At 35.0% G+C, this 25419-nt stretch overlaps 1 protein-coding gene across 1 annotated transcript in view; it reads left to right on the forward strand.

Moving 5' to 3' along the window:
• LOC130900648 (S phase cyclin A-associated protein in the endoplasmic reticulum) overlaps nucleotides 1-25419 on the forward strand; it is a 70207-nt gene that overhangs the window by 34496 nt on the left and 10292 nt on the right. Inside the window, exons 16-18 of the mRNA XM_057811392.1 lie at nucleotides 19842-20007; nucleotides 20338-20529; nucleotides 24440-24634. Of these exons, the coding sequence (XP_057667375.1) occupies nucleotides 19842-20007; nucleotides 20338-20529; nucleotides 24440-24634 (553 nt within the window). The remainder of the gene's footprint in view (nucleotides 1-19841; nucleotides 20008-20337; nucleotides 20530-24439; nucleotides 24635-25419) is intronic.

Consider the following 25419-nt stretch of genomic DNA (forward strand, 5'->3'; position numbering starts at 1 on the left):
ATTAATTCATTTCTAGTTTCAGAGGTATGTTCTTATAATGTTAAGGATCGGAGAGAACTAAACTACCTACTACCTAAACAGATGTTTTAAAATAAAAAATTATATGTTGATATTATGAAAGTATAATATTTTAATAGAGAAGGATCTTGCATTCGATATTCCCACAATTCCCGATTATTGAATGTCTTTTGAATAACACTTGCTGCATTCGATACATACATCAAACTAACAACATACTTTTCTGTTTGTTCTGTTATTGATATTACCGTGGAGACCTGGCGAATGTTCCTAACTCGATTTGTCAATATAGTGAATTCCACTGGGCACAAACGGAGCACCACAATGTATACACACACAACGATGTGTAGTTGGCTTTGACAGCCGTTACTCTCGAGAGCTTCTATATAGAAGAGATGCAGCAGATAGAAAGAACCATTCAAAATAAGGGGGGTTGTCTCTTGTTTATTCACTTTTTTCCTATACAAATATATGTTTTTTGTTTCTTCTATATAATTGTGAAAAATGTAGTATCCCGAAAAGTTCAATGTTCAAGGTCAATGAGTTCTTGGCCTATTATAGTACATAGAGTGCGTTCGCAAATATCTTTATACACGCGTCAGTGACAAGTTTCAACACGCAACTTTCGACATGACGATTCGATGAATTTTCACATAGTAAAACTCGAACGACCATTCCCAAATTGAGTTTCCAAAACAAGTGTTTTAAATATGACAAAAATTAGTGAAAGTTGGGCATCTCGAATTCTCAACTCAATGCAGAAGGAGAGCCGAGTAGAAAATTTTGAGCGATTTTTAGAGCTTTGCTACGTGGAACAAAAAAGTTTGTAACGTCTAATGGAATTATAATCTTCTACTACGTAAGAAATCCCATGGAATGGTATCGAAAAGTACCAAAAAAGTGAACCACCTTGAACAAGGCAGTTGTCGAAGAGATGATAAACACCTATTCACATAAGGGTCAAAGACAAACATCAGGATGTATGGTCAAATACGAAAAAGTGATCATTAAACATTGTACTGATGGCAGAAGGCTCCAGCAATTGGGACTAACGACTATTGTAAAGAGTGTAATGGAAAAGAAGAGAAGATTGAGCATCTACTTTGTCTTGATGGGAAAACGGCGCTAAATTCTGGAAGACCTACAATATATTTCCATCTTCTATCCCTACATCGCTTCATGGGAATCGAAATAGTGCGGGAAGTCTTTTTCTGTAAGTTCCTTCAGGACGCGCGCGACAGTTAAGTAACAATTTCTTCAACCGTTCATACTGAACACACTGTTTATACTACCGCTATATCAACAATCACAATTACACTGTCTGATATGAACGTTTCTATAACCAAGTTATCGTCTTCAGATGCTAAAGGTAAAATGTTCACATTCAGTCTCTGAAGACGATAACTCGGTTATCGAAACGCTCATATCAGACAGTGTAATTGTGAGTGTTGGTGTAAACTGTGTGTTCAGTAAATCTCCAACAGTCTCCAATCTTATTTTTCGTAATGCAACTGACATTCGTTGGACGTTATTACTCTTTGTAATAAGTTTAATTAATTTTCAATCGCTTTCAAAGTGTCAATACAGTGTCAATACAGGTAGTTCAAACGTGAGGATTTTAAACATTAGTTTTGCACACTTTAATATTTTTATATTGGTAAAATTTTCAGCGCACATTCTTTATCAGTTCCTATAGACTCAACAGTCTCTTGAATAATTAATCGACAGTTAAGTCGATATAGATTAACGACATTTTTCGATATTGACATCCGTTTTTGACGTGGAAGGGAAATCCAAACGTGAATCATCACTTGTTTCAGTTTTTCCAAGTTTCATGTAAAATTTCACAACATATTTACGGCAAAACAGAAAAGTAGCTCCTGTACAAACGGAGACAACCGCTAGACTGGTTTGTTTACAGACGCGTTTACAGAGCCGGTTTCAGGTTAACCAGCTGTCAATCGCTAACCTTTGGCGCGTGCGTACTTTTTCTGTAGTCTCGCGACACTTCGTAAAACGCGTAATCACGAGTTATGAAAGGAAAAAAATGAGAGCGGGATTAAGTAAGTTTCAAAATTGTGGAAAATAAATGGTGTTTATTAAAACCTTCCTGGTTTTTATATTCCGATTGAAAATTGATTTATATATTAATTCCCCAATAACAACTACCGAAGACTATCATCTAGGGAGTTATGTTTCCTCTCACTCCGACGCCATCGCTACACCGCATCCCGTCTGATGATTATAATCTCCCGAGAGAGTGGGAATATGCACCATACCATTCCGGCGACGGAGAAAGTCGGAAAGTGATGGGAACCAAACGATATGATGCACTTGTTCGTACTGATTATTATGATAACGAGAAGTTGGGATGGGTGTTTACCCAGCATTCATGTACATCGATTTTATTTGTTTTTAATCAACAACGGTCTCACGGTAAGCGGTTTCAAAATTTATAACCGACTGCGTTTTTATGTGTAAATGTACAGGGTATTTTATTAGTCTTTCTCTAAGGTATATTTCTTTTCCTTCTTATTGTATGTTTAGTCGTTATAGTCCATTCGTTTATGCGATATACGGTGGTTCTATTTAAGATGTATTAGAAATTAGAAATACCCGCTTCTTTTACTGAGCTAAATTTTTAGTATTGTCTCTTGGGCATCACTACTTTTAGGTAAGGTTAAAAAATCTTGATGCTACATCAAAACTCGGAAAACAGGGATTGAAATGATTTGTGACTGAAAAATCTAATGTTTTATTTCTCTATTTTATTTATTTTTCTATTATGTTTTTCACCAGGAGAAAAATCTTTCGTTTTGAATTATTTCATTAAAGAGTTGTATACCGTGTATATCTTTTACTGTACCTTCTTCCTCCTGTACATGTAACTTAAAATATGTTTCTTTTCATTTTTATTCCTCGTTGCTTCTTGATGTTGCTTTTTGTTCCTTTTTGCTCCTTTTTGTTATTTTCCGTTGCTTTTTGTTCCATTCCACTACATTTCTAACATTTTTTTCCTGTTGGTTTCTTTCTGTACTATTCCTTTGTGCTTCTTTTTGTACCTTGTTGTTCCTTTTTGTTCGTTTTGTCCCTTTATGTTCCTTCCTTATCCTTTTCGTTTTATTTCTTACTTTTTATTCCTTTCTGTTCCTATTCGTTTCTCTTTGTTCATTTTTGTTACTTTTTGCTTCTTTTTTTTCCTTCCCGTTACTTTTGGTTCAGTTTTATTCTTTCTTATTTCTTTTTGTTCCTTTCCGTCTCTTAGTCTCCTTTTTTGTTTCTTTCTGTTCTTGGTTGTTTCTTTCTGTTCATTTTTGTTCCTTTTTGCTTCTTGTTGTTTCTTTTTATTCATTTTTCTTCTTTTTTGTTTCTTTCGGTTCAATTTTATTCCTTCTTGTTCATTTTTGTTCCTTTTCGTCTCTTTTTGTTCCTTTGTGTTCCTTTTTGTTTCTATTTATTCCTTTCTATTTTTTTCTGTTCAATTTTGTTCCTTTTCTCTTCTTTTTGTTCCTTGTTGTTAATTTTGGTTCAGTTTTATTCCTTCTTATTTCTTTTTGTTCCTTTTCGTCTCCTTTTTTCTTTCTTTCTGTTCTTGGTTGTTTCCTTTTTGCCTCTTGTTCATTTTTATTCCTTTTTGTTTTTATTCGGTTCAATTTTATTATTTCCTGTTTCTTTTATTCTCTTTTTATTCCTTTTTGTTCCTCTATGTTTTCTTCTGTTCATTTTTATTCCTGTTTGTTCCTTCTTGTTCATTTTTATTCTTTTTTGTTTCTTTCGGTTCTATTTTATTCCTTCTTGTTTATTTTTGTTCCTTTTCGTCTCTTTTTGTTCCTTTCTTTTCCTTTGTGTTCCTTTTTGTTTCTTTTTATTCCTGTCTATTTTTTTCTGTTAAATTTTGTTTTGTTTTGCTTCTTTTTGTTCGTTGTTCTTGCTTTTTGTTAATTTTTTGTTTCTTTCGGTTCAATTTTATCCCTTCTTGTTCATTTTTTGTTTCTTTTCGTCTCTTTATGTTCATTTTTGTTCCTTTGTGTTTCTTTTCGTCCCTTTCCGTTTCTTTGTGTTTCTTTTAGTTCCTTTCCGTTTCTTTATGTTCCTTTTTGTTTTTTGTTCCTTTTTATTCCTGTTTGTTTATTTTGTTCATATTTGTTCCTTTTTGCTTCTTTTCATCCTTGTAGTTACTTTTAGTTGATATTCTTTCCTTTTTGTTTTTCTCTGTTCAATTTTATTCCTTTTTGTTTCTTTTTGTTCCTTTTCGGCTCTTTTTATTTCTTTTCGTTCCTTTGTGCTTCTTTTTGTTTCTTTGTGTTTCCATTATGTTCATTTTGTTCCTTTTGCTTCTTGTTGTTGCGTTCGGTTCATTTTTATTCCTTTTCGTTTCTTTCTGTTCATTTTTATTCCTTTTCGTTTCTTTCTGTTCATTTTTATTCCTTTTCGTTTCTTTCTGTTCATTTGTGTTCCTTTTTGTTCGTTTTCGTTCTTGTTTGTTTCCATTTGTTCCTTCTCGTTACTTTACGTTTCTTTTTCTTTCTTATGTATCACTAGAGTATCCAATGGTCTGAAGTGGGCCAGTAGAAAATTGATTAAATCAAGTTATAAGGATTGATATTAAGAATCCGTTTCTGAAGCCCCATATTTTTCTCTCTGCTGTTCGATCTATTATCCTAACCATGAGTATTTTTATTTCAAGAAATCTTAGTTGATGAAATTAGATGTGCCCTACGGTTAGGTTAAGTTATTATGGATGTTCGAGCGCTACACACCTCCTAAGACCGTCCCTGTCGCTGGTTTTACTATGGTTTCACAATGAGTATATTTTTCTATTTTATTTTTAATTTTAATTATCTCAAATAAAAGAAAAATGGGGGTGAACTAATTTTTTGTAAAAAAATTTCATAAATTATAAAATCTCCTTGTATAAGTCGATATACGACCGATGGCGACGGAATGGAGGCTCTTGTCTAAGAGCTTCAAGTTCATCGTCCGATTAAGAAAAATCCCATCGAAATAGCCGAAAAAAAAATAACATTCCCGGCATGTTCTCACTCACTCACTCATCGTTCTATTCGTTGTAGTCGCCATCATTTTTAATTACCGACTTATGAGTGGCCTATGAGAACAGAAACAAACGAAAAAATGATGTTCCGATGAAATCGAGACACTTGACCTATATGCTAGAACGAGCATTACTTCGTTAAAAAATTTGATAAAATTCAGTTTCCAACAAAAGTTATCTAATTTGATATGATTAATCTGTGAAGGTTGTTACTTGACATCCTCATAAAAAATTTTAACTTTGTTGATGGTGAAAGTACTTAGAACGATTACTATTTGAATTACTCGAAACATTCAACTTGTCAAAAATTTTCATGCGATGATTTTCTACGATTCTTGACGTGGATTTAACCAGAATAATATATCAATTAACTGCTTCAACTTTTGGTGATGAAGCACCATCGAGAACTACAGAATGAATGTCTTCAAAATTGGCTGTAGTGTCAAGAAAATCCTAACCTAACCCTAACCTGAGACTGAGATTGAGAAATACTTGGACATTAATTCCACTCGAAGAAATCAATATCAGAATTGAAATGGTTTGAAAGGTATTCACCAAATCAAGCAAACCTCCACTGTGGTCAATACTGCTGTACTTGGACCTCGAAAGCTCAATTGATCAAAAAACTTAGCGCATTTGAGATTTGGCTCTATAGACGCATCCTGAAGATACCCTGGACTGATGAGAATCACCAACGACGAAGTACCAAGACGCATTGGTCGCATAAGACAATTATTAAGGAAAGTAAAACATCTTTCATAGGACACATCTTACCCAACGACAAATACCTACTGCTACAAAACATAATGCAGTATAGAGTAGAGGGAAAGAAAAAAACATAAGGGAATGGAGAAATCTCAATGAGAAGACGGCATGAGAAGAAGAAAAATAATTCCATTCCCATATTTTCAATAGTGCATGAACATTTGGCTGTCAAAAAGTTGGATATCGCATAGTTTGACAAAAAATTGAAATGCGATGCTTCAAGAGATACAACAATCAAAAGTATGGGTCTTTCGAGTAGTTCGCGCACGAAGCATTCCGAAGCCTGCTTTCTGGAAACACCTGAAAATGTCGCGACCGTTCAATCAGAGCAACGTTAAACGGTCTATTCTGAATGGTAAAACAGCATTTCGAAAAAAAAAACAGGAAAATCAATGGCAGAAGACGAATCATTCACCACCGCGGCCTCTACAATAAATTTTAATGTTTGAAAACCAAAAATTACGAAAATTCTCAACTTCTGCTCATAATAAAAAATCTCATTGGTAATTATGCGGTTTAACACCCCCACCTCCAATCACCTAGAAATTTTAATGTTTTTCACACTGTATATATTGTGGGCGCGGAAACGTCATCTTCACATAGTTTTTTTAGAAAAATTTTAAATTAAATAGTGTGAAGGAAGTTGTAAGTAGGGAGGGAGACGGGGTGTAGTTTTCCTAACCTAACCTAACTCAGAAACATAGAAAGCAGCTCTATCGGCAGTACATTGCTGAATTTCTACTTTAAAAAAAGTTTCTCGTAACGTAAGGTTAGGTTATTTTAGGTTAGGATAGGTTAGGAACACCCCTCCCCTGCTCCTATATATAGCCAATATCCTTTGCCATATTATGAGCGATTTCTTATTGGGGCCGTGGCAATGAAACACCAAAGTGCACTAACTTTAATATATTTTCCGAGCTTTCGAATACTTTCGATATATTCATCGTCTGGGACTGAAATTATAGTCGAGTTCAATATAAAAATATGTATAAAAATAGTAAAATTCCTACTTACAATAATTAATTAAGATTTTCGATGGTTTTGAATCGTATTCTTGTGAAAAAAATTAATTTCATAAGTCTAAAAATTCAATATTCAAATTGACGTTGATAGAAATATTAATTAATTGAAATATTGATTCTGGTTACTATAGGAATTTTTATTAATTTTTAATTAGTTAGGTTATGAATGACGTTGAATATTTATAGGTTAGATATTGAACATCATTCACTACAACTTATCCTTATCTAACCTATAAAAACTTCAATTAACTAATATTTCTATGAACGTCAATTTGGATATCAAATTTTGAAACCTATGAATTTAAAATTTTTTACAAGAATACCATTCCAAACCATTGAAAATCTTAATTAATTATTGTAAGAAGAAATTTTATTATTTCTATACATATTTTTTATAATGTACTCGATCATAATTTCAGTATGAGACGATGAATAAATAAGTATTCGAAAGCTCGTAAAATATATTAAAGTTAGTACACTTTTGGTGTTTCATTGCCACGTTCCCAATAAGAAACTGCTCTCCCGAGTAGAATGAATCACGGAATGTTTATCCTCTATATTAAAGATCCATACCTCGTATAAAACAAATAATCATCACCCCATTGTCCATTTTATCAATCAAACCTTCATTTAAGTATTTATCAATAAAAGAAAGAAATACACATTCTAACAATAAGAAATGACATATCTACCCTCTTTCCCCAACCCTCCGATTACACACGACAAGAAATTGAATATTATAGTGAGAAATGATTGAAAATAAAACAAACCGAATTCATTAATCCGATACAACGAACTACGTATGACTGTATGTAAGTATGTATTGTATATGTATGGTGTGCAATCGCATGAACGGCTTACGTTGATTAAAAAATAATAAAAAGGGATGTGACAACATCATGGTAGGGGAGTGATATATACAGGGACGTATCTTTACAAAAAAAAACAATACAACGAATTATGACTCTGCTATAAAGTATTGTCTCTGGAAAATACAAGACCCCACGAAATTCATCCTGTAGCGAAATGTAACAAAGATTGAATTATGAAAAGGAGTTGTTTGAGTTTTATGGTGAAGCGTGCATATCCATTCCGCACGTTCGAAAATGGTCCAGGGCTCAAAGATCTGAGAATCATTGTCTTTGTCTTCCTCACGGCAAAATTGAAGAAAAGAAAGAAACGTTGGATTATCTCAAAGAACAATGTCTTGACTGTGCTAGGAAGCTAAAGTTTCTTCAACAATGTGAGGGGTGTGAAACGTGGTTGTTTCATTACGCCTCCAAAACAAATTCAAACAAACGTTGTCGACAGGAAAGGTTGTGGCGACTGATTTTGGGATCAGTAGGGGGTACTTCTAATCGGTTTCATACAACACGGGACAATAAACATCGACCAAATTCCCACGAGCAATCAAAAATTGCTGGAGAGTACGACTGACGAAGGAAGGAGTAAAATTGGGCGGACTGTTATGCCTCATCCTCCGTATAGCCCGGATTTAGCCAAGTACCATACACTTTGGAACGTGTGGGTGTTCTCTTGTCCAAAAAGTTCTAATCTATTATCTGTACGACTAAAAATTATTGCCGCATCCTTAATGCCACACCAGTCTCTTATATTCCGTACCCAGGAATGTTGTTTACTCCTTGTTCCTCTCCTTCCGTCGATCCTTCCCATCAATATGAGCTTGAGAGCTTAATATCTCGGTCCTCGCAGGTCCTCCTCAACGATTAAAACCTCTTTTGAAGCTTAAGAAACACTTTGATTGTAAATGCTCCAAAAGCGACGAGCGATGATAATGAAGTTCGAATATAGATCAAACGTTGTTTCTAAGGATTAGTAGCTTAGGAAAACAAAAGCATGAACAACAAGATGACGAAAATGATGAAGAAATCGAAAGTGTTGATGAAACATAACGTTACATTCCACTTAATAAAAAATTTATCATATACATTATTTTAATTTTTCCTTTTAATCATTGAAAAATAGTAAACAACAAAAAAGGGTCATGAAATTTATGATAAAAGGGTTGTTTTTAAGGGTGAAAATATTATTATGAATTAATGTTTGAACCACTAAGTATTACAATGATTATTAGTTATTAGTAGCAATAAAAAAACGTCTTAAAGCTTTTTTAATAATATTTTCATTAAGGGAAGTTTATAGGGGTTGATATATGAGAAATATTACAAGAATATGTAAAAACTCCTTTTTTACATAGAAAAGTTTAATTTTAATTCTTGCAAGGTATTTATTCAACTTTTTTAATTATTCCAAATAAGGGGTGGTTTTCACCCGTTTGGAATAAAAATCCGGTGCTATAAACTTTTTAAAAATGATCTACAGGGTAAATTAAACTTTTTTTATCGAAATATGTACCGAGAAACACACTTTTTTTCTCCTGATTGAATGGACTAAATTTTGGTTGTCCATTTTCGAACTAAATGCAAAACATAAAAGTCCTTCACTGGATATTTGTGTACTTGCATGTGTATTCGAAGGACATTTATAGGGTTTAGTTGACGACCGACTTCGATGTTACGTTTACTTCGCTAACAATGACATTACTCTCGGAGTCACTGCTGCGTTTCGGATTCTTATTGAAACATCATCGTTAATATCGGTAATTGTTTCAATCGCTTAGATTACTTATTTATTAGATTGCCGTTAGGGCGAGAGGAAATGGAATGGAAGGAAATCGGAATGATTTTTCCGACACTTTTCAACGGGATGATAATTATTATACAGGATCTAACAATATAATAGATAATGCATCTAAATGTTCTTGATTTTGAGTCTCTTCTGTTTGAAAAGTCGAAACGTCAAATTTTACCTTTCAAAAATTATTAAAAAAAACTAATTTTAAAATAGAAGAGACCGAAAATGAAGAAGATTTAAATGCATTAATATATCAAAAGGTCTAAGAAATAAGAAATTAAAGAAATAATAGATAATCGATCAAACAGAACTAAACCTGAATCAAATGAAATCGAATCTGGAATATGGAACATTAAAAACCAACCAAGAAATTTTTCAATCTTTCTTTGTTGTGTGCCGTATCTAATTTTATCGATTGTTTCGGATCGATGACTCGATGAACGGCGAGGCATCTCGTTGCTCGAATGTCCGATGTATATAATGTTATAAAACATCGGTGATAGTACCACTCCTTGCGGTACTCCTGCCTACTGCTCTCCGACTTCTCTCGATTTCTCGTTTGCAAATTTTTATACGAAACTTCCTGTCTTTGAGTGCTCAGAAGTTTCATGAGCGGTTCAATTTAACCTGTATCAATCAATGTCTAGGAAGATTACTCCTGACTAAGGTGTTCTGAACTCAAACATAAATCTGAATGGGTTAGCTACCTCCATTTTTTAAACTTTCATAAAACCAATATTAGTTATAGAGAAAGCGTATTATAGGAGCTAGTTCAAAGAAATTCGAACTGCTAGTAGAAAGAGAAAAAACATCGGTATACCGTTCTCCATCTCTTTCTACACTATACTGATTAAGTTGTCTTGTCATCGAAGTTTCGAAAGGTGAAACGGCAAAGGAAAAGACTAACAAGTTTTTTGATTTGAATGTCGAGTAGAGAATGATTGAGGGTGTAAACCGATGCTCTTTCTCTTTTTTTAAATAGTACAATTTCTGGTATATCATGCTCTCGCCGAGACAGGCGACGAGTCATGGATCTATGCATACTCACACCTGAAGAAGCGATTGAAGAGCTTAAATCAGATGTTTTTGAGGTACCTCAATCGGAATGGAAAAATTATAAATATTTGTTTTCATTTGCCTCAAAACATAAGTAACAACCCTCGTAGCTTATTCAATATAATCTAAAAATTTCCACACATCGTATATTTTGAATCGATTCTAATAGAAATTGTTTTAATTTGCAAATAGCAACTCCTCGAAAACTCAAACAGACTCAGAATAGAACTTATTAAATACACAGTCAACAAACGGAGTGCGCTCGGGCTCCGGCTACGAACAACGTCGTTATTTGAAACGAAACCTCTCATCCATGGATGACGTGATATTGAAGAGCCTCAAATATTTTGGAATTGCATCAACTCTGCCTCTGTTCAATAAATATACAGAGTGTCCCACATAAAGCTCTATATCAACTTGGATCCCTGAACGGACTCAAAGTTTCGAAAAAATTAAAATCTTTACAACTTTTGCAGGACTGTTAAGAGCTTATATCTATTTCTAGACTGAACTACGAGGTCTGCCCATAAAATAAAGCTCCCAAGAAGCCGTGGAAGCTTAGAACGCTGTTAGGCGGAAGTTGACTGGCGTGTAGCTTGGCTTCCTTTCTTCTAGTTCTGCCCTGGCCAATTGTCTACAACGTTCATTCTCTTGTTTTGGGTTGTTTTCGGACGAGGTGATTGCGAAACTACAAGTAGCAATGCTTAAAATTCGGAAATTGACGGCTTATGATCTCAGTGTGACAAAAATTGGATAAGAACGTAATGAAATGACAGTTTATTCATAAACAAGCATTTGTTTGTAATCATAGCAAAATGACAATTGACAAAAACTTACCAATGCCGCTCCTAATTAACCCACAGAGTGGTTCTATCGCTTTCTGGTTCGCCCTTAATAACGCATTTAACAGATTTACATACATATTCGGTATTTTCAAGTTAAATTATTGCAAATTTTGGACCCCATAACTTCTCAGGGATGCAGCTTGGTATAGACCCGTAATCGTCTTATTTTGGGCTCTATATGCGGAACCCTTTGTATATTTAAATTTAAACAGCAAATTGAAATAACTAATTGCCCCCCCCCCCCAGTAAATGTGCTGTTTAATACGAAATTATGAAACAGTCATGTCAAATATACGGCCCGCGGGCCGCTTCCGGCCCCTGGGCCGTATCAATAAGGCCGGCGATCGCAATGTGTCACAGGAAGAAGAATAATGTTTTTTAGAGCTTTTATACTTCATTCGATGTTTTAAATATTCGTACTCTCAAGTCTACGGATGTTTATAAGTAATTTCAAGAACAGCGCGTGCCTAGACAATCGAGAGAGAAAGACAGTATTGCCATCTCTTAGCAGCAAGAAAATATAATATCTCTGTTCGTTTTTTTTATTTTAAATCTGGTCTGCCTACGAATTCAAAATTTAATATGTGACCCTCTGCAAAATTGAGTTTAACGCCTCTATTTTTTACGTAATTCCGTGTAACTTATACCTCGGTCTTTTCACTAATGGACCTTATAATAGCTCGCAAGAATAACAAGGTGAGATCTCGAAAGTTAGTCACGACTAATGTCTTATGTCACACAGAAACGCACACACACACACACACACACATAAAGGAGGGCGGTTAGTAGAATCAAAGACAGACCCGACCTTTTGTCTATTTACACAAATAATGTTTGTGTGTCCACTAAAAGGCATCTCCGATCCGTGCTTTTGTCGGTAGTGCCTCAAGTATTGTATTTCTTCGTAACATTATCGATTCTAGAAATATGATACTACGATTAAATTCAGAATTTGGACGCTTTTATTAGTATCATTTATAACCTTAAAGTCCCCGGCAGGAGGCTCTTCCTCAGGAAGTGGTATTCGGCCTTAGTTTAATATTAAAATGGACGCCACCAGCTTTTTAATGGATTTATCTATGGAAATCCAAGATGGTCGCAGCCCTCAACTGAATTCCCAGTTGTTGGAGTGAGTTGAATTTGTAGTCTGGTGCTTGGATCTTTCATCGTTTGAAACTCCAAACCTGGCAGCTGAAGAACTGCCGAAAAAAATATAAAATGAGGAAGGAAATGGAAATTACAAAAGAAGGAACGAGTAGAAAACATAGATTTGAATAAAAAGGAGCTTATGCTCTAACATATAAAAAAAAAATGAATTTGTATTTTTTAAAATATAACCAAACAGGAATTTGTTCTATTCTTTTTGTTATGTTCCCCAAATAAATATGAAATACGAATTTATATAAAAAATTTGCTTAAAACAAAAGGGATCCATAGAAATTTCTATGGGCACAATAAAAAAAAACGAAGAAAAATTCACCAGAGAATTTAAAGAATAAAATTACCACAAATTTTCTTTTATTTAAAGTGTTTATAGGTAGAGGACGTTTCAACATACATTCCGAGGTTTTATTGAATTTCTTGAATGGAGTGGTCGATAACAAATTAATTTCTTCAAAAACTCGAACGCTAGAATAAATAAATCTGGATTGACTACTGTACCACAATACGTGAACAAAGGAATATCCAAAATGTTTGAAGAAATGCCGAATGGCGTGCTACACACTGCTCAAATTTATCGAAAACCGATGGCAATGTAATGGTTTTATATATTCACATTACATACAGGGTGGTTCTAACTTCAAATTGTATAATGTAACGTTTTTCGTATTTATATGCACTTGTGGAGTGCATTAATAAACACTGTCTCTTACGTTTTTAATTGACACACTATACAATATCATTCAAATAATTTCTGCGATTACTTTTAATAATTCGTTATTTTCACTACGACTATGTATTTATTTAAAACTAAACTAACCGCGTTTACACAAATCGTTTATATACCTAAATAAAATTCTAAGAAATTCTAGAACATGAAGAAACACAGAAAATAAATAAATAGACTTTTCTAGAGATTATTTATAAGAAATATTGTGATAAACCGCCCGCTATAATAAAAACTTCATCAAAAGCGCTTCAGCCTTTTATAAAAAATGTGAAAGACGCCGCGCGAATTCGCCAAATCTCCAAAATTGTACAGCAGCCGGACAGGACCGGTCTAGGGACCCACTAACCACGAGTTTTTTTTTATAATTTTGTACGAAAATCTATGATATGTAGACTACATTCATGTATTTGGGCTAGAGGTGGTTATTTCCAGCATCTATTATGAATTGTATGGAATTTTACATCTTTACTATTTTTGTTACTGCAGCTATTGGTTTTGGGAAAAAGAATTATATTTTTGATAAAACAAAAACTTTAAGTTATAATTTCATCAAAATTCATCTTGAAAAATAGTTTTGATATGAAATAAAGTAAGGATGGCTAATTTCACCCCCGTATAATGTAACAAATATATTGAAAAAATACCCGTGGTTAGTTCTTTTCGAGTGCACGAAAATTACGGAATTTCAATGAAGAATATTTCGAAAAAACAATGAAGCCATAACCAAAACTAAGTATAATTGTCTGCACTAATTGAAAATTATCAAAAAAAATTACAAAAAACAAAAAAAAATGAATCACCTTCCTATCCGGATTATTCCACTGCAAAGAGTCATAACATGACTTTAATTGTTGTTTGACGTTTAGCAATGAAAGAAAACTTTTTTTTTCAAAAATATTCACGCAATTTTATATTTCTGTTGGGCTGTAAGCGAAAATTGCACACCACTTAACATTTGTGTAAAGAAATAGTATTTCTTTGGTATTAATATGGTTTTACCTTATTTATCTGTGGGTTATGATGTCTATGATAGATCTGTCATGGATGTCACAAATGTCACTGTCATAATAGAGGTTAATTAATATAGGTCAAGGAATATTACTTATTTAAGAAAGAGTTGAAGAAATAAACATTAAATATCGTTTCTTTAGATGATTTTCTTAACAAAGAAACGATATTTAATGTTTATTTCTTGAACTCTTTCTTAAATAAGCAATATTTCTTAACCTAAATTAATTAGCCTCTATTATCTTATTCTAATCAAACAAAATTGACATTTGTGACAGTGACATTTGTGACATCCATGACAGATCTATAATAGACATCATAACCCATAGATAAATTAAAATTTTATTGTCACCTAAGATGTTCGTAGTAATCTGAGGTTTGTACAATCGAGTTCCATCCCCCAAGCTGCTCAATAATCTCCAGAATCCGCAGAAATAGTGATTTGATAGCCGGACGATCTTTTTTGTCAAATCTCCAATTTTATGCATTAGTATTTTCAATTTGAACACAAACTTATTCAAAATTAGAAAACGACATTGCGTGAAACTATTTTTCAAGTTTCACAAATAAATATTTTGTTATCAGAAACTGAATTTTTCATATTATTTCGTCAACGTTTCCCAGATGTCAGATGTAATTTTTTTTTGACCTTCCTTGATAAGCTGCAGATAATTTTGTCACTTTGTCGGTAACCCGCCGTATGTGTAGAAGAACGGCGCCAATAGTACCTACGTAAGCAACATAAGTGGCCAACTCCCTCACATCCCCTTGTTCCATTATACTCCCACTCAAAACCGACGTGTATGATCCAGAATCTAGATTGATAAACACTCCCGAGCACATGACACGTCCATAATGTGATTATCTCGTAAACTAAATGATCCGTGGGCTTGGAATTTCGCAATTTCTGATAATACCGGATGCCCTAATAAAAAGAAATCGTTTATAATATAACGAGCTATGCAAATTTCTCTGTCAATTCCTCCAGGACGCGCGACGCTTTCTATTTCACAAATCCAACACATTCAAACTTGTTCCCTTTAACGCTCTTACCAAAGAGATAAAAGTCGCGCGGTGCAAGATCCTGCGAATAAGTGGGTTGGGGCATGTTGAAAATTTCGTGTAAAATTTTCCGCATTTGTCAATTCCTCTAGATTTGGCAGTCACATCGAACAAGATTGAAGATATCTTCGGCATAAATTATACGCTACGTAATTTCAAAATGCCTCTTTATTTAATATTTTCTAAAAATAAAGAAAATTAATTCTTATAAAGTATATGTTTCCTTGGTAGTCCCTTTGAAGGGCACTTGTCCTCGTAAAGTAAATGTAGTGCATTTGCAATAATGTTTATGCACGTGTTCAATAAGCTTTGCAAAAAATTTGAACTTGCTGCTTCAATAAATTATAGTAGAACTCGAACGATCACTCAATCAAGTTGTTTTGAAAAATGTTTCAAATTGAGTTTCGCACTTTTTTTTGAGAAGTTTTGACTAAAGAAGAAATAACACCAACACGAATTAAAATCAGAATGAAGGTAGTTTACTGTGATTTTTGTCCATCATTTTCAACAATGAAAACTTGATCTAAGTCGTTTCACTAGTGACGAAAATCATTAAAAATTGACCCACGTGCTGGAGGTCCCGTGAAACATTAAATTAGGAAAAAGTTGTCGACGCTTAAAAACAAAATTTGCAGCAAAAACCTTTCGAAACAAGTGTTCTAAACATCCTACATGAATATTAAATAATCTAACTAACTAACTCTAAAATATCTCCACGATAAACTGTCACAGCTACAGAAATCTCAGATCCCTCTAGAAAATGTCGAAGCTCTAAGTTTTTATACAAGAAAATTGACGATATACATAGTTTCCACAACATAATGTCTGATAATGAACAACAATCTCTATTCCAATTGATTAGGAAAATGAAACAAGACTTTTACAACTTAGGAACTAGTTTCATGGGCAATCATGATGGATATGCTCAAGTTCAGGTTCACGTCTTCACCAATGTTCAAAAAGAGCGTCGACTAGGATGTGTTGAGCGATTTTTAGAGCCTTGCAATTGAAACGGGTGATGAAATTATGATCTGACATACAGAAGAGATTCCATGGGATGGCATCGGAAAGTAGAGCCTGTGCCAAAACAACCAAAGGTCACGATAAACATAAAAATATTATGACTACTATATTTTGTGACTGCGAGGCAGTTGCGTGAAAAAAATGCGCAGGAAAATCTGCCGAGTTGTGCGCTTGATTCATGACAATACTCCAGTCCACACTGCTTCGCTTTTCAAGACTTCTGTACACGAATGTGGCTCCACATCCAACATATACCCCTGATCTATCTATCCCGATTATTTGTCTGCGAAATTGAAGGTCGAGTTAAGGGGTAAGATACTTAACTATTCTGAGAGTGGGTTTCACATGGTGTTTCTACGCGCGCAAAAAGTGCGCTAAAGCCTAATTATAACTAGAAAAATAACATGAATATGATTTAAGATCGTAAACATTTGAAATATCCAGGAAAACAGAACTGTCTGATTAATTATATAGAATATTTTGAATAGTTTTTTATTTTCAAATTTAGAAAATCCTCCCACGGACTAATATTTATCCTGTCGACTAAATTGCCTGCCTCCCGAAACCATGTGGCGATGCTCTCACATATATATAGAACCCATAATAAACAACGCTAGTGCGCCATAACTCACACCTTATCAGATTAGCGAAGTGGCAGACGGAAGAGTCGGCAAGATCCGAAAAAGAACCGGTCCGCAACACGGAGATGACTACTTAACCGCGCACACATGCGACACATATACAACGACTAAATGGCGCGGTCTCCTCAGGATAAATCACCATAATCAATTTATGGGTCACTTTGCTATTTTACGCCGAATTTATTTTTTGACGAATGTAGTTGAGCGTTGAAATATTTTAATAGTTTTCGAAATGTGGAGAATTGTTTGTTGTTGAATTTATGTAGATATACAGGGTGTTTCGGAGAAGAACCGACGCACAACATAGGCGTATAGGGAACAATTTATCTGTATAGAAAGTTGTATTTTTGTATATTGTCGTATTACAATCTGTATATTTGTCATTTGAACAGAAATAGAGTGACGTTTTTTGAATACATTCAGGATTTCATAATTTCATCGGTGTAGAACTTCTGTGTGAGTCAAAGGCAAAAAACTTTATATTCGACATGTTGTTTCATCTTTTTTTTTGCGAATATCGAAATAAATAATAGTCAGACAGTGCAATATCCGGGTTATACGATGGATGCATTAAAACTTTTTAACTCTAACGAGTTCAATAAACTTTTGGCGAGTTATCAAAAAAGAGAATTTGATGGCGTTATCGGGTTGGAACACAACGGCCGTTTTCTTTTGAATTTCCTCCAGAAATCTCGTTAATTATCGACTGAAAGGCTGAATGATAGCGTGCTCGGTCTGTTTCTTATTAATATTCAATCCCCAAGACATGAATTGTATCTTTTACTAGATGAGCTTAATTTTCCAGTAATTATTGCCTTCACTGAACATTGTTTAAATAATATAAAGCTTTTTCTTGTCAAAAACTAAGAACTAATTTATCTCTTGGAGTTACCATAATCATATCCACAAATAACACAGTTCAATGACTTAATATCTGAGAAAATATTCGAATTTTCTATCATCTACCACAAAAATTATGATCTCTTTGACCTTGCTTGTATTTACAGAACATCTGAAGACCTGACGCTGACTTTCTGTCACAAACTAATGACCTGACTGGAGTTCTTACCTCTAAAAACCAATTAATTCTATGTGGCGATCCCAATATTGATTATTCCAGTGTGTGTGCTGATCAAAAATATAAATTTTTGATTCTTTTTCGTAAAATCCAATGCTAAAAATGCTTCTCGCAAATTATGCCGTATCTTTTCGGAAAAAAGTTTTCAATACTTCAAGCACCGTTGTCAAACAACTGACTGGAACACGCTCTATGGGGATGTGGACTTCTAGATTAATAAAAACACTAACTAGATTGGTATCTAATTCTTTTCCCCACAGGAATATTAAAAATAACTAAAATAAAACCTGGTCCACTAAAGGTTCACGTATATCTGCAAAGAACATGCGATTTTTATCTCACCTAAGGAAATTCTCGTTTCTAAAGAAACATGGTCCATTGCGAATGACTTAAGAAATAAGACTTCTTCATCGAGCATAATCTCGACTTCACCTGATAACCTCAATAATTACTTTGTGAATATATCCAAAAACTCCTTCTCATGATCCGATTTCGTATCTCCCTGTTTAATGACTTCCTCTGGCTGGTAGAGTCCCGTTTTATATACTATCATCAAATTCTAGAATCTTTGTTTCCTGGCAATCTCTGATTTGCCGTAAACAAACAAAAAGGCCTTTAGCTTCAATTGACAAATTAGAACAGGACTGGCGTCACGGTCTATATCAGGAGGGGAGCTCGTAAATTACTATAAATCATTGTTTTCACTGTCAAAATTTATTAAATCAGCATAGTAAATCGAAAATATCATCATCCTCGCCAAAATTAAAAATGATTTGAAAAGTTGCTACATTTATAGATGGTTCGAGGTTCCAGCTAACTTACACAGTCGCTATTCATTGTGGTTTTTTTCTGCATATTGAAATTTTATTTTATTTGTATATTTATTTAGTTATTTTTATGTTTGTTTTTTTAGTTTTTACAAATAGAAAAGCTTTCTGATTTTCCTCTTGAGGTCTGTATATTTTTACATAAATTCAAATCAATCCTGGAAGCTGATATCGAAAAAATATGGTTTAGAAAATCTGCAACAGTTTCTTGAGGTGACGAATATCGTTGTCCGCGGGAACAATATAAACTAATTAGGCAATAAATCGGGTAAATACGAGACATCAATTCGATGTTTCCTCTTCAAATATTCAGGTTTGATGTGCTTCATGGGAGCTGGATGCGGAATCCAGTTGTCGCATCTAAATGTTCCTGCAAAATCGATTGCATCGCAGTCTGCAATTTCTCAAGAGACGTCTCTATATGTCTGTAAATCACTTGCCGATCTTCTTTGTTCAGATTGCGCACAACATCGATGTTTCTCGAAATGACAGTCGACTTTAGCCGACCTTCTTGACATTTGTGCTTGACGGACGCAGAACAGTCTTCCATGATAGTGCTTCATTACGAAAAGTTGTACGAAGCGATTCTATGCAATCATCCAACGTACGCCTTTACGGGTGATTTCCATTTTTTCACAAACATGGTTCTTTTAAACGTTCACTGTCAATAAATTTTTACTGGCTTCGCAACTTAAAACGTCAATACAGTGATGCCACAACTCATACAAGCCACTTTTTGTTCGATTGTAGAAATTTCGTATTTCTAGTTATTTATTACACATCATATCCTTTCCTTAAGTCAAAGCGTATTTCTTATATTTAATTGGCACGATCGGATATAAAACAAATACTTTTGAGGTAACTTATTAAAAATTGAAAACATTTGGTTTGTTACAGTTTTTCCGTATGCGTTGGTGTAGTGGAACAACTAGCGAAATGTTGTTTATCAGTTAGAGAACCAGTACACGATATACCGACTGCTTGTTCGTTCTTATTGGCAGCATTGGAATTTTTAGCTGCTTTAACCGATCACGCGCCCGAAGATTCCGATACCACACATTTGGTAAGTTTATAGAAAACATTTAAATCGGTTATAAACCAAAGAAAAATTCATGGTAGTTGATCCGTGTTGTCTCACTTAAAAGACCGATGTCTTTTGCAACCTTTCAACAACACTGTCCAACTGCATTTACCAACATGGTCCGCAGCTTTTTCCTCCTTCATGCGCCAGCGGCATTCCGGATCATTCATGATGCTTTGATTGCTTTAAAGATTAGTCACCAGACATTTCCATCTAAGTTCGTTTAACTATCAGACTTTCTAGTGATGTGATAGTTGTAGACCAAATAGATGTTGGTGCTTTGTGATCTAGAAATAAGAAATTTTCTTTCAGGTTAGTACTTTACACGCTACGGAGCTACTAGGATGTGTTTCGATGTTGTACGGATCTCTTCTACCTCCCGATTCAACACCTAGGGTCGAAGGACAACAACCGCCTTCGATTCCGACTCCTTGTCTATCGTTAGCTTCCGTTACCTTCAAATTATTGAAGAGAGTAGCGGAATTGGACATTAAGAAGTTCCAAGTGAGTAGAAATTTGAATGAAAATATTTTTTTTTTTTTTGATAAAATATTCGTACTACATCCAGTTGTAAAGATTCACTTGTATAAATTCATGGGAATTCTCGAATGTGGACACGGGAAGTCGAGACTGGCCTCTAGGGTATAGACGCGTGCCGAAAAGCGAGCATCTACCGAGTGTTGTTGTCCCTTGAGACGACGAAACGAAAACTAACTAACCAACTGAATAGAATGCGGTAGCCGAATAGAATGTGTATCACGTGGCTAGACCAAAACGAACTTTCGAGTAATTTAATTTCGAAACAAAACTTTTTGTGAAACTTTGATAAATTCATTTCGAAAATAAACGGAATTTCTGTTAAAAAAATTTGACCGAAATATATTTACAATTTTTCGGTTCGTCTCAAAAGATATTTTTCATGGAAAATTGATTTCCACGAGAAGTTGGCCTTCACGCATTCCGGATTTAACACCTATGAACTGTTTCCTGTGGGTTTATGTCAAATCTAAATTCCTTTCCTTTAGTTAATTGTCCATTACTTTATCATGTCAGACGGCTGTTTGCATTCTTTTACCTTAGAATTGTCTTTGTGCAGATAGCAACCAGTTGCTACAATTTTATCTTGTGCAGCATCACCTGGACCATATTATCAGGAGTTATACTGCAAAACGTCTTTTAGTTCGAATCCCTCCAATGGTTACACACGAAAAACGTGCGACATCATCTGGTTCCAGTTGAAAGTACGTTCACTCAAATGTCTGCACGCTCTTCATTTCATGAAGGTCCATTTATCTAATTTTCCTTCTGCCACGTTCTAACGAGTTCGCTGCTTGTCGTATCATGTCGCCTCTTACGTTCGAAAGTCAAGGGGTCCACGGCGATGACTATAACTAGAAGAACTTGGGTAAAGATAGTCCAGTAACAGCACACTTTATCTTTGTACCATGGTCATAGTTTTGCAGTATATTTTCATCATCGGGTCGTATTACTAGATCTTACACAAGAATTGAGTGAGTCGTCATCATTATTTTTGGTTATTGATCTCAAGGAGAGGTAACATTCGTTGACCTCCACGTATTCCTGATTTAATACCTATAAACTTTCTCCTGTGGGTTTATTTTAAATCTAAATCCCTCCAATGGTTACTCATGAAAAACGTGCGACATCATCTGGTTCCAGTTGAAAGTACGTTCACTCAAATGTCTGCACGTTCTTCATTTCGTGGAGGTCCTTTATTAGTCGTCGCGTTCATTCACCAAATTTTCCACGTTCTAACGAGTTCGATGCTTGTCGCATCATGTCGCCTCTTTCGTTCGAAAGGCAGAAGGTCCACGGCGATGACTATAACTAGAAGATCTTGTACAAAGACAGTCCGGTAGCAGCGCACTTTGTCTCTGTACCATGATCATCGTTTTGCAGTATATTTTCATCATCGGGTCGTATTACTAGATCTTACACAAGAATTGAGTGAGTCGTCATCATTATTTTTGGTTATTGATCTCAAGGAGAGGTAACACTCGTTGGCCTCCACGTATTCCTGATTTAATACCTATAAACTTTTTCCTGTGGGTTTATTTTAAATCTAAACACCTGCCTAGCCATATAATAGGCAATGTATTCGTTATTTAGGTCCTTAGAATTGTCTCTGTATAGCTAGCAACCAGTTATCATCATTATATCTTGTGCAGCATCACCTGGACCATATTATCAGGAGTTATACTGTAAAACGTCTTCTCTACTTCGAATCCCTCCAATGGTTGCACATGAAAAACGTGCGACATCATCTGGTTCCAGTTGAAAATACGTTCACTCAAATGTCTGCACTTCTTCATTTCATGAAGGTCCTTTATTAGTCGTCGCGTTCATTCACCAAATTTTCCACGTTCTAACGAGTTCGATGCTTGTCGCATCATGTCGCCTCTTTCGTTCGAAAGCCAGAAGGTCCACGGCGATGACTATAACTAGAAGATCTTGTACAAAGACAGTCCGGTAGCAGCGCACTTTGTCTCTGTACCATGATCATCGTTTTGCAGTATTTCTTCAGCTTCTGACCAGATCTTTACCTCTTGAATGGGTCGTCGCCATCAGTAGCCACTCTTTCTCCAACCGTGATTCGTTCATGTTTGCCATTAAGTAGCTCAAGAATGGAGGCGTCTTGGCCGTCTTTCATATACGGGGCGACATGACAAGTTAAGACATGTTCAAATTTAGAATTTTCACATATGCAAACCGACATGACGAAATTTGAAATAAATTGAGATGATTTGGGCATATACAAAGAATAATAAAACTTGTATTTGAACTAGGAACGTAGGAAAAGAAATCCAAAAGAAAAAAGATGTGAAAGAGATTGAAAATGAAAGAAATTAAAGATGGAGAAAGACAAAGGAGAATAGGAACAAAGTGAACTCCTCTTGCACACGGTCCCTCTTTTTTTTCTAACTATAATTTTACGATAAAAATTTTTTATCAGATGCCCCTCAAACTCTAAAATAAACACCCAATCATAATTTCAATTATAATCAACTTGGATGCACGAAATGTAAACCAAACAAAATGTTCGTCTCTGCGATCTCCTCTGGGAATCCCATCTACATAATATACTGATACAAAGAACGTGAAGAGGGCGCGCGAAGCCAATTTCGAGATTTGGAGAGGAAAATGATTCAATTAGAGAGATGACGTATCGGCTAGTGTAAATACGATGATGGCGGATCACATACACACGGTCCGTGAACAAACATCGGTTGGATATTTCTGGCGGAGGTTAACTGAATATTCAAGAGGTTAAAATTTACGTAACGGGGATAGGCGAGAATAGGCGAAAATGGAGTTTTCGAAATTTGTACGGAATGTAAAGTACCGGATGGACAACTAAGAACGACAGTATCTCATGGACATATTATACAAGGTGATTGATTGAAAAGTACTGGCAATTCCTGGAACCGTTTGTGATATTCACGCTGAGCACACTGTTTAGACCACCACAACATCAAGACTCACGATTACACTGTCTGACACGCGTTTCGATTACTAAGTTATCGTCTTCAGAGACTGAAGTTAAATAGTTTACCTTCAATCTCTGAAGACTTAAACTGCTTAACTTGAGTCTCTGAAAACCATAACCAAGTTATCCACTTCATCTTGAGTCTCTGAAGACGATAACCTAGTTATCCAATTTACCTTGAGTCTCTGAAGTCGACAACCAAGTTATCTAGCTCACCTTGAATATCTGAAGACGATAATCAAGTTATCCAGCTCACCTTGAGTCTCTGAAGACGATAACAAAGTTGTCTAGTTTACGTTTAATCTCTGCAGATGATAACCAAATTATCCAGTTCACCTTTAGTCTCTGAAGTCGAAATATCGTTTTCAGAGATTGAAGGTAAAAAGACGATAATCAAGCTATAACTTCGTGAACTGGTGAACTTGGATAACTTGGTTGGTTATCGTCTTCAGAGACTCAAGCTAAACTGGATAACTTGTTTATCATCTTCAGAGACTCAAGGTGAACTGGATAATTTAGTTGGTTATCGTTTTCAAACACTCAAGGTGAACTGGATAACTTGGTTGTCGTCTTCAGTGACTTAAGGTAAACTGGATAACTTGGTTATCGTCTTAAGAGACTGAAGTTAAACAGTTTACAACTTCAGAGATTGCAGGTAAACTAGATAACTTGTTTATTGTCTTCAGAGATTGAAGACTCAATATTAGTCACCACTTTTCAATGGTGGAAAGGGATGGGCTGAGGAAATCTCGTTGTAGGAAAGACCCATCTTAATTTAATACGAGGAATTACCTCCCGAATTTTGTAGCATGAATTTAGAGTCATACTGTATGTAATAACGTTCATATGACATTACATGCAGATCGAGGACGTTTCACGAACTTCAAAGTGTTATTTCTGCTACAGGAAGTACTCGGAGCGGAAGGGATATCTCTACAGTTCCGCCACATAGCTAGTCATTTAATTTGGTGTTGCGCTTCTCCAAACGTTCCAAAAAATCACGGTAAGGAAAATACCGTTACAGAATTAGCTTATCAAGAATTGTTACATCAAGTAATCACCGTTACCGGGTATTTCGCCGTAGAAAATAACGATAACCAAGTAAGTGAGACACTTTAATTAATTTTATTATTATTATTATTATTTTTCGATATTACTACAGGAAATTGTACAGCCGACAAATCAATTGTCGATTTACCGTTCGGCGTCACGACGCGCATCGGTTATGTCACGTGTCGTTATCTCGCTGTTATCGATGTACGCGTGTGACCGGATGCGAAATCAAATTGCATAAAGAAAAAAAAAGGGGGGGAAACAGGTGACATAATCACCTATAGTATACAGTGTGTCCCTATAATAACACCTCAGTTTATTACGTACGATTGTTTCTAATCCTTATACGAGGGTTGTTACTTAAGTTTTGAGACAAATAAAGACTGTACGCCGAATGACCCATTAATTCGATGTGTTGTGGATGATGTGGATAATAATGCGTCTTCTGCGATCTTTTCGAACACTTGCTGATGTACCATTCGAAATTAATCGTTGTACGTGATTAGATCCACAATTCGTCGCCTGTTACGATCTTTGGAAGCACCGTGTTGGAATTTTTTCCGCATTTCTTTCCATAAATTGACACGAACTTTGTTTTCAACGATTCTCAAATTATGATGTATACAACGCGAACAAATCTTTTTGACAGCTAAATGTCATACAAAATTCGCATCAACCCTATAGTAGTTATTAGCGATTCAATTTTTTTTAACTATACAAATTAAATGTTAGTATTTTATCTACAGATATTTGTTAAATTAACGTTTGGATCGAGATCTGTCCAAAGTCAATTTTGAGGTTGGTGATATTGCATTTAGGTCCTAAAATTTCTT

Source organism: Diorhabda carinulata, chromosome X (genome assembly GCF_026250575.1).
Source record: "Diorhabda carinulata isolate Delta chromosome X, icDioCari1.1, whole genome shotgun sequence".
NCBI classification, from domain to species: Eukaryota; Metazoa; Arthropoda; class Insecta; order Coleoptera; family Chrysomelidae; genus Diorhabda; species Diorhabda carinulata.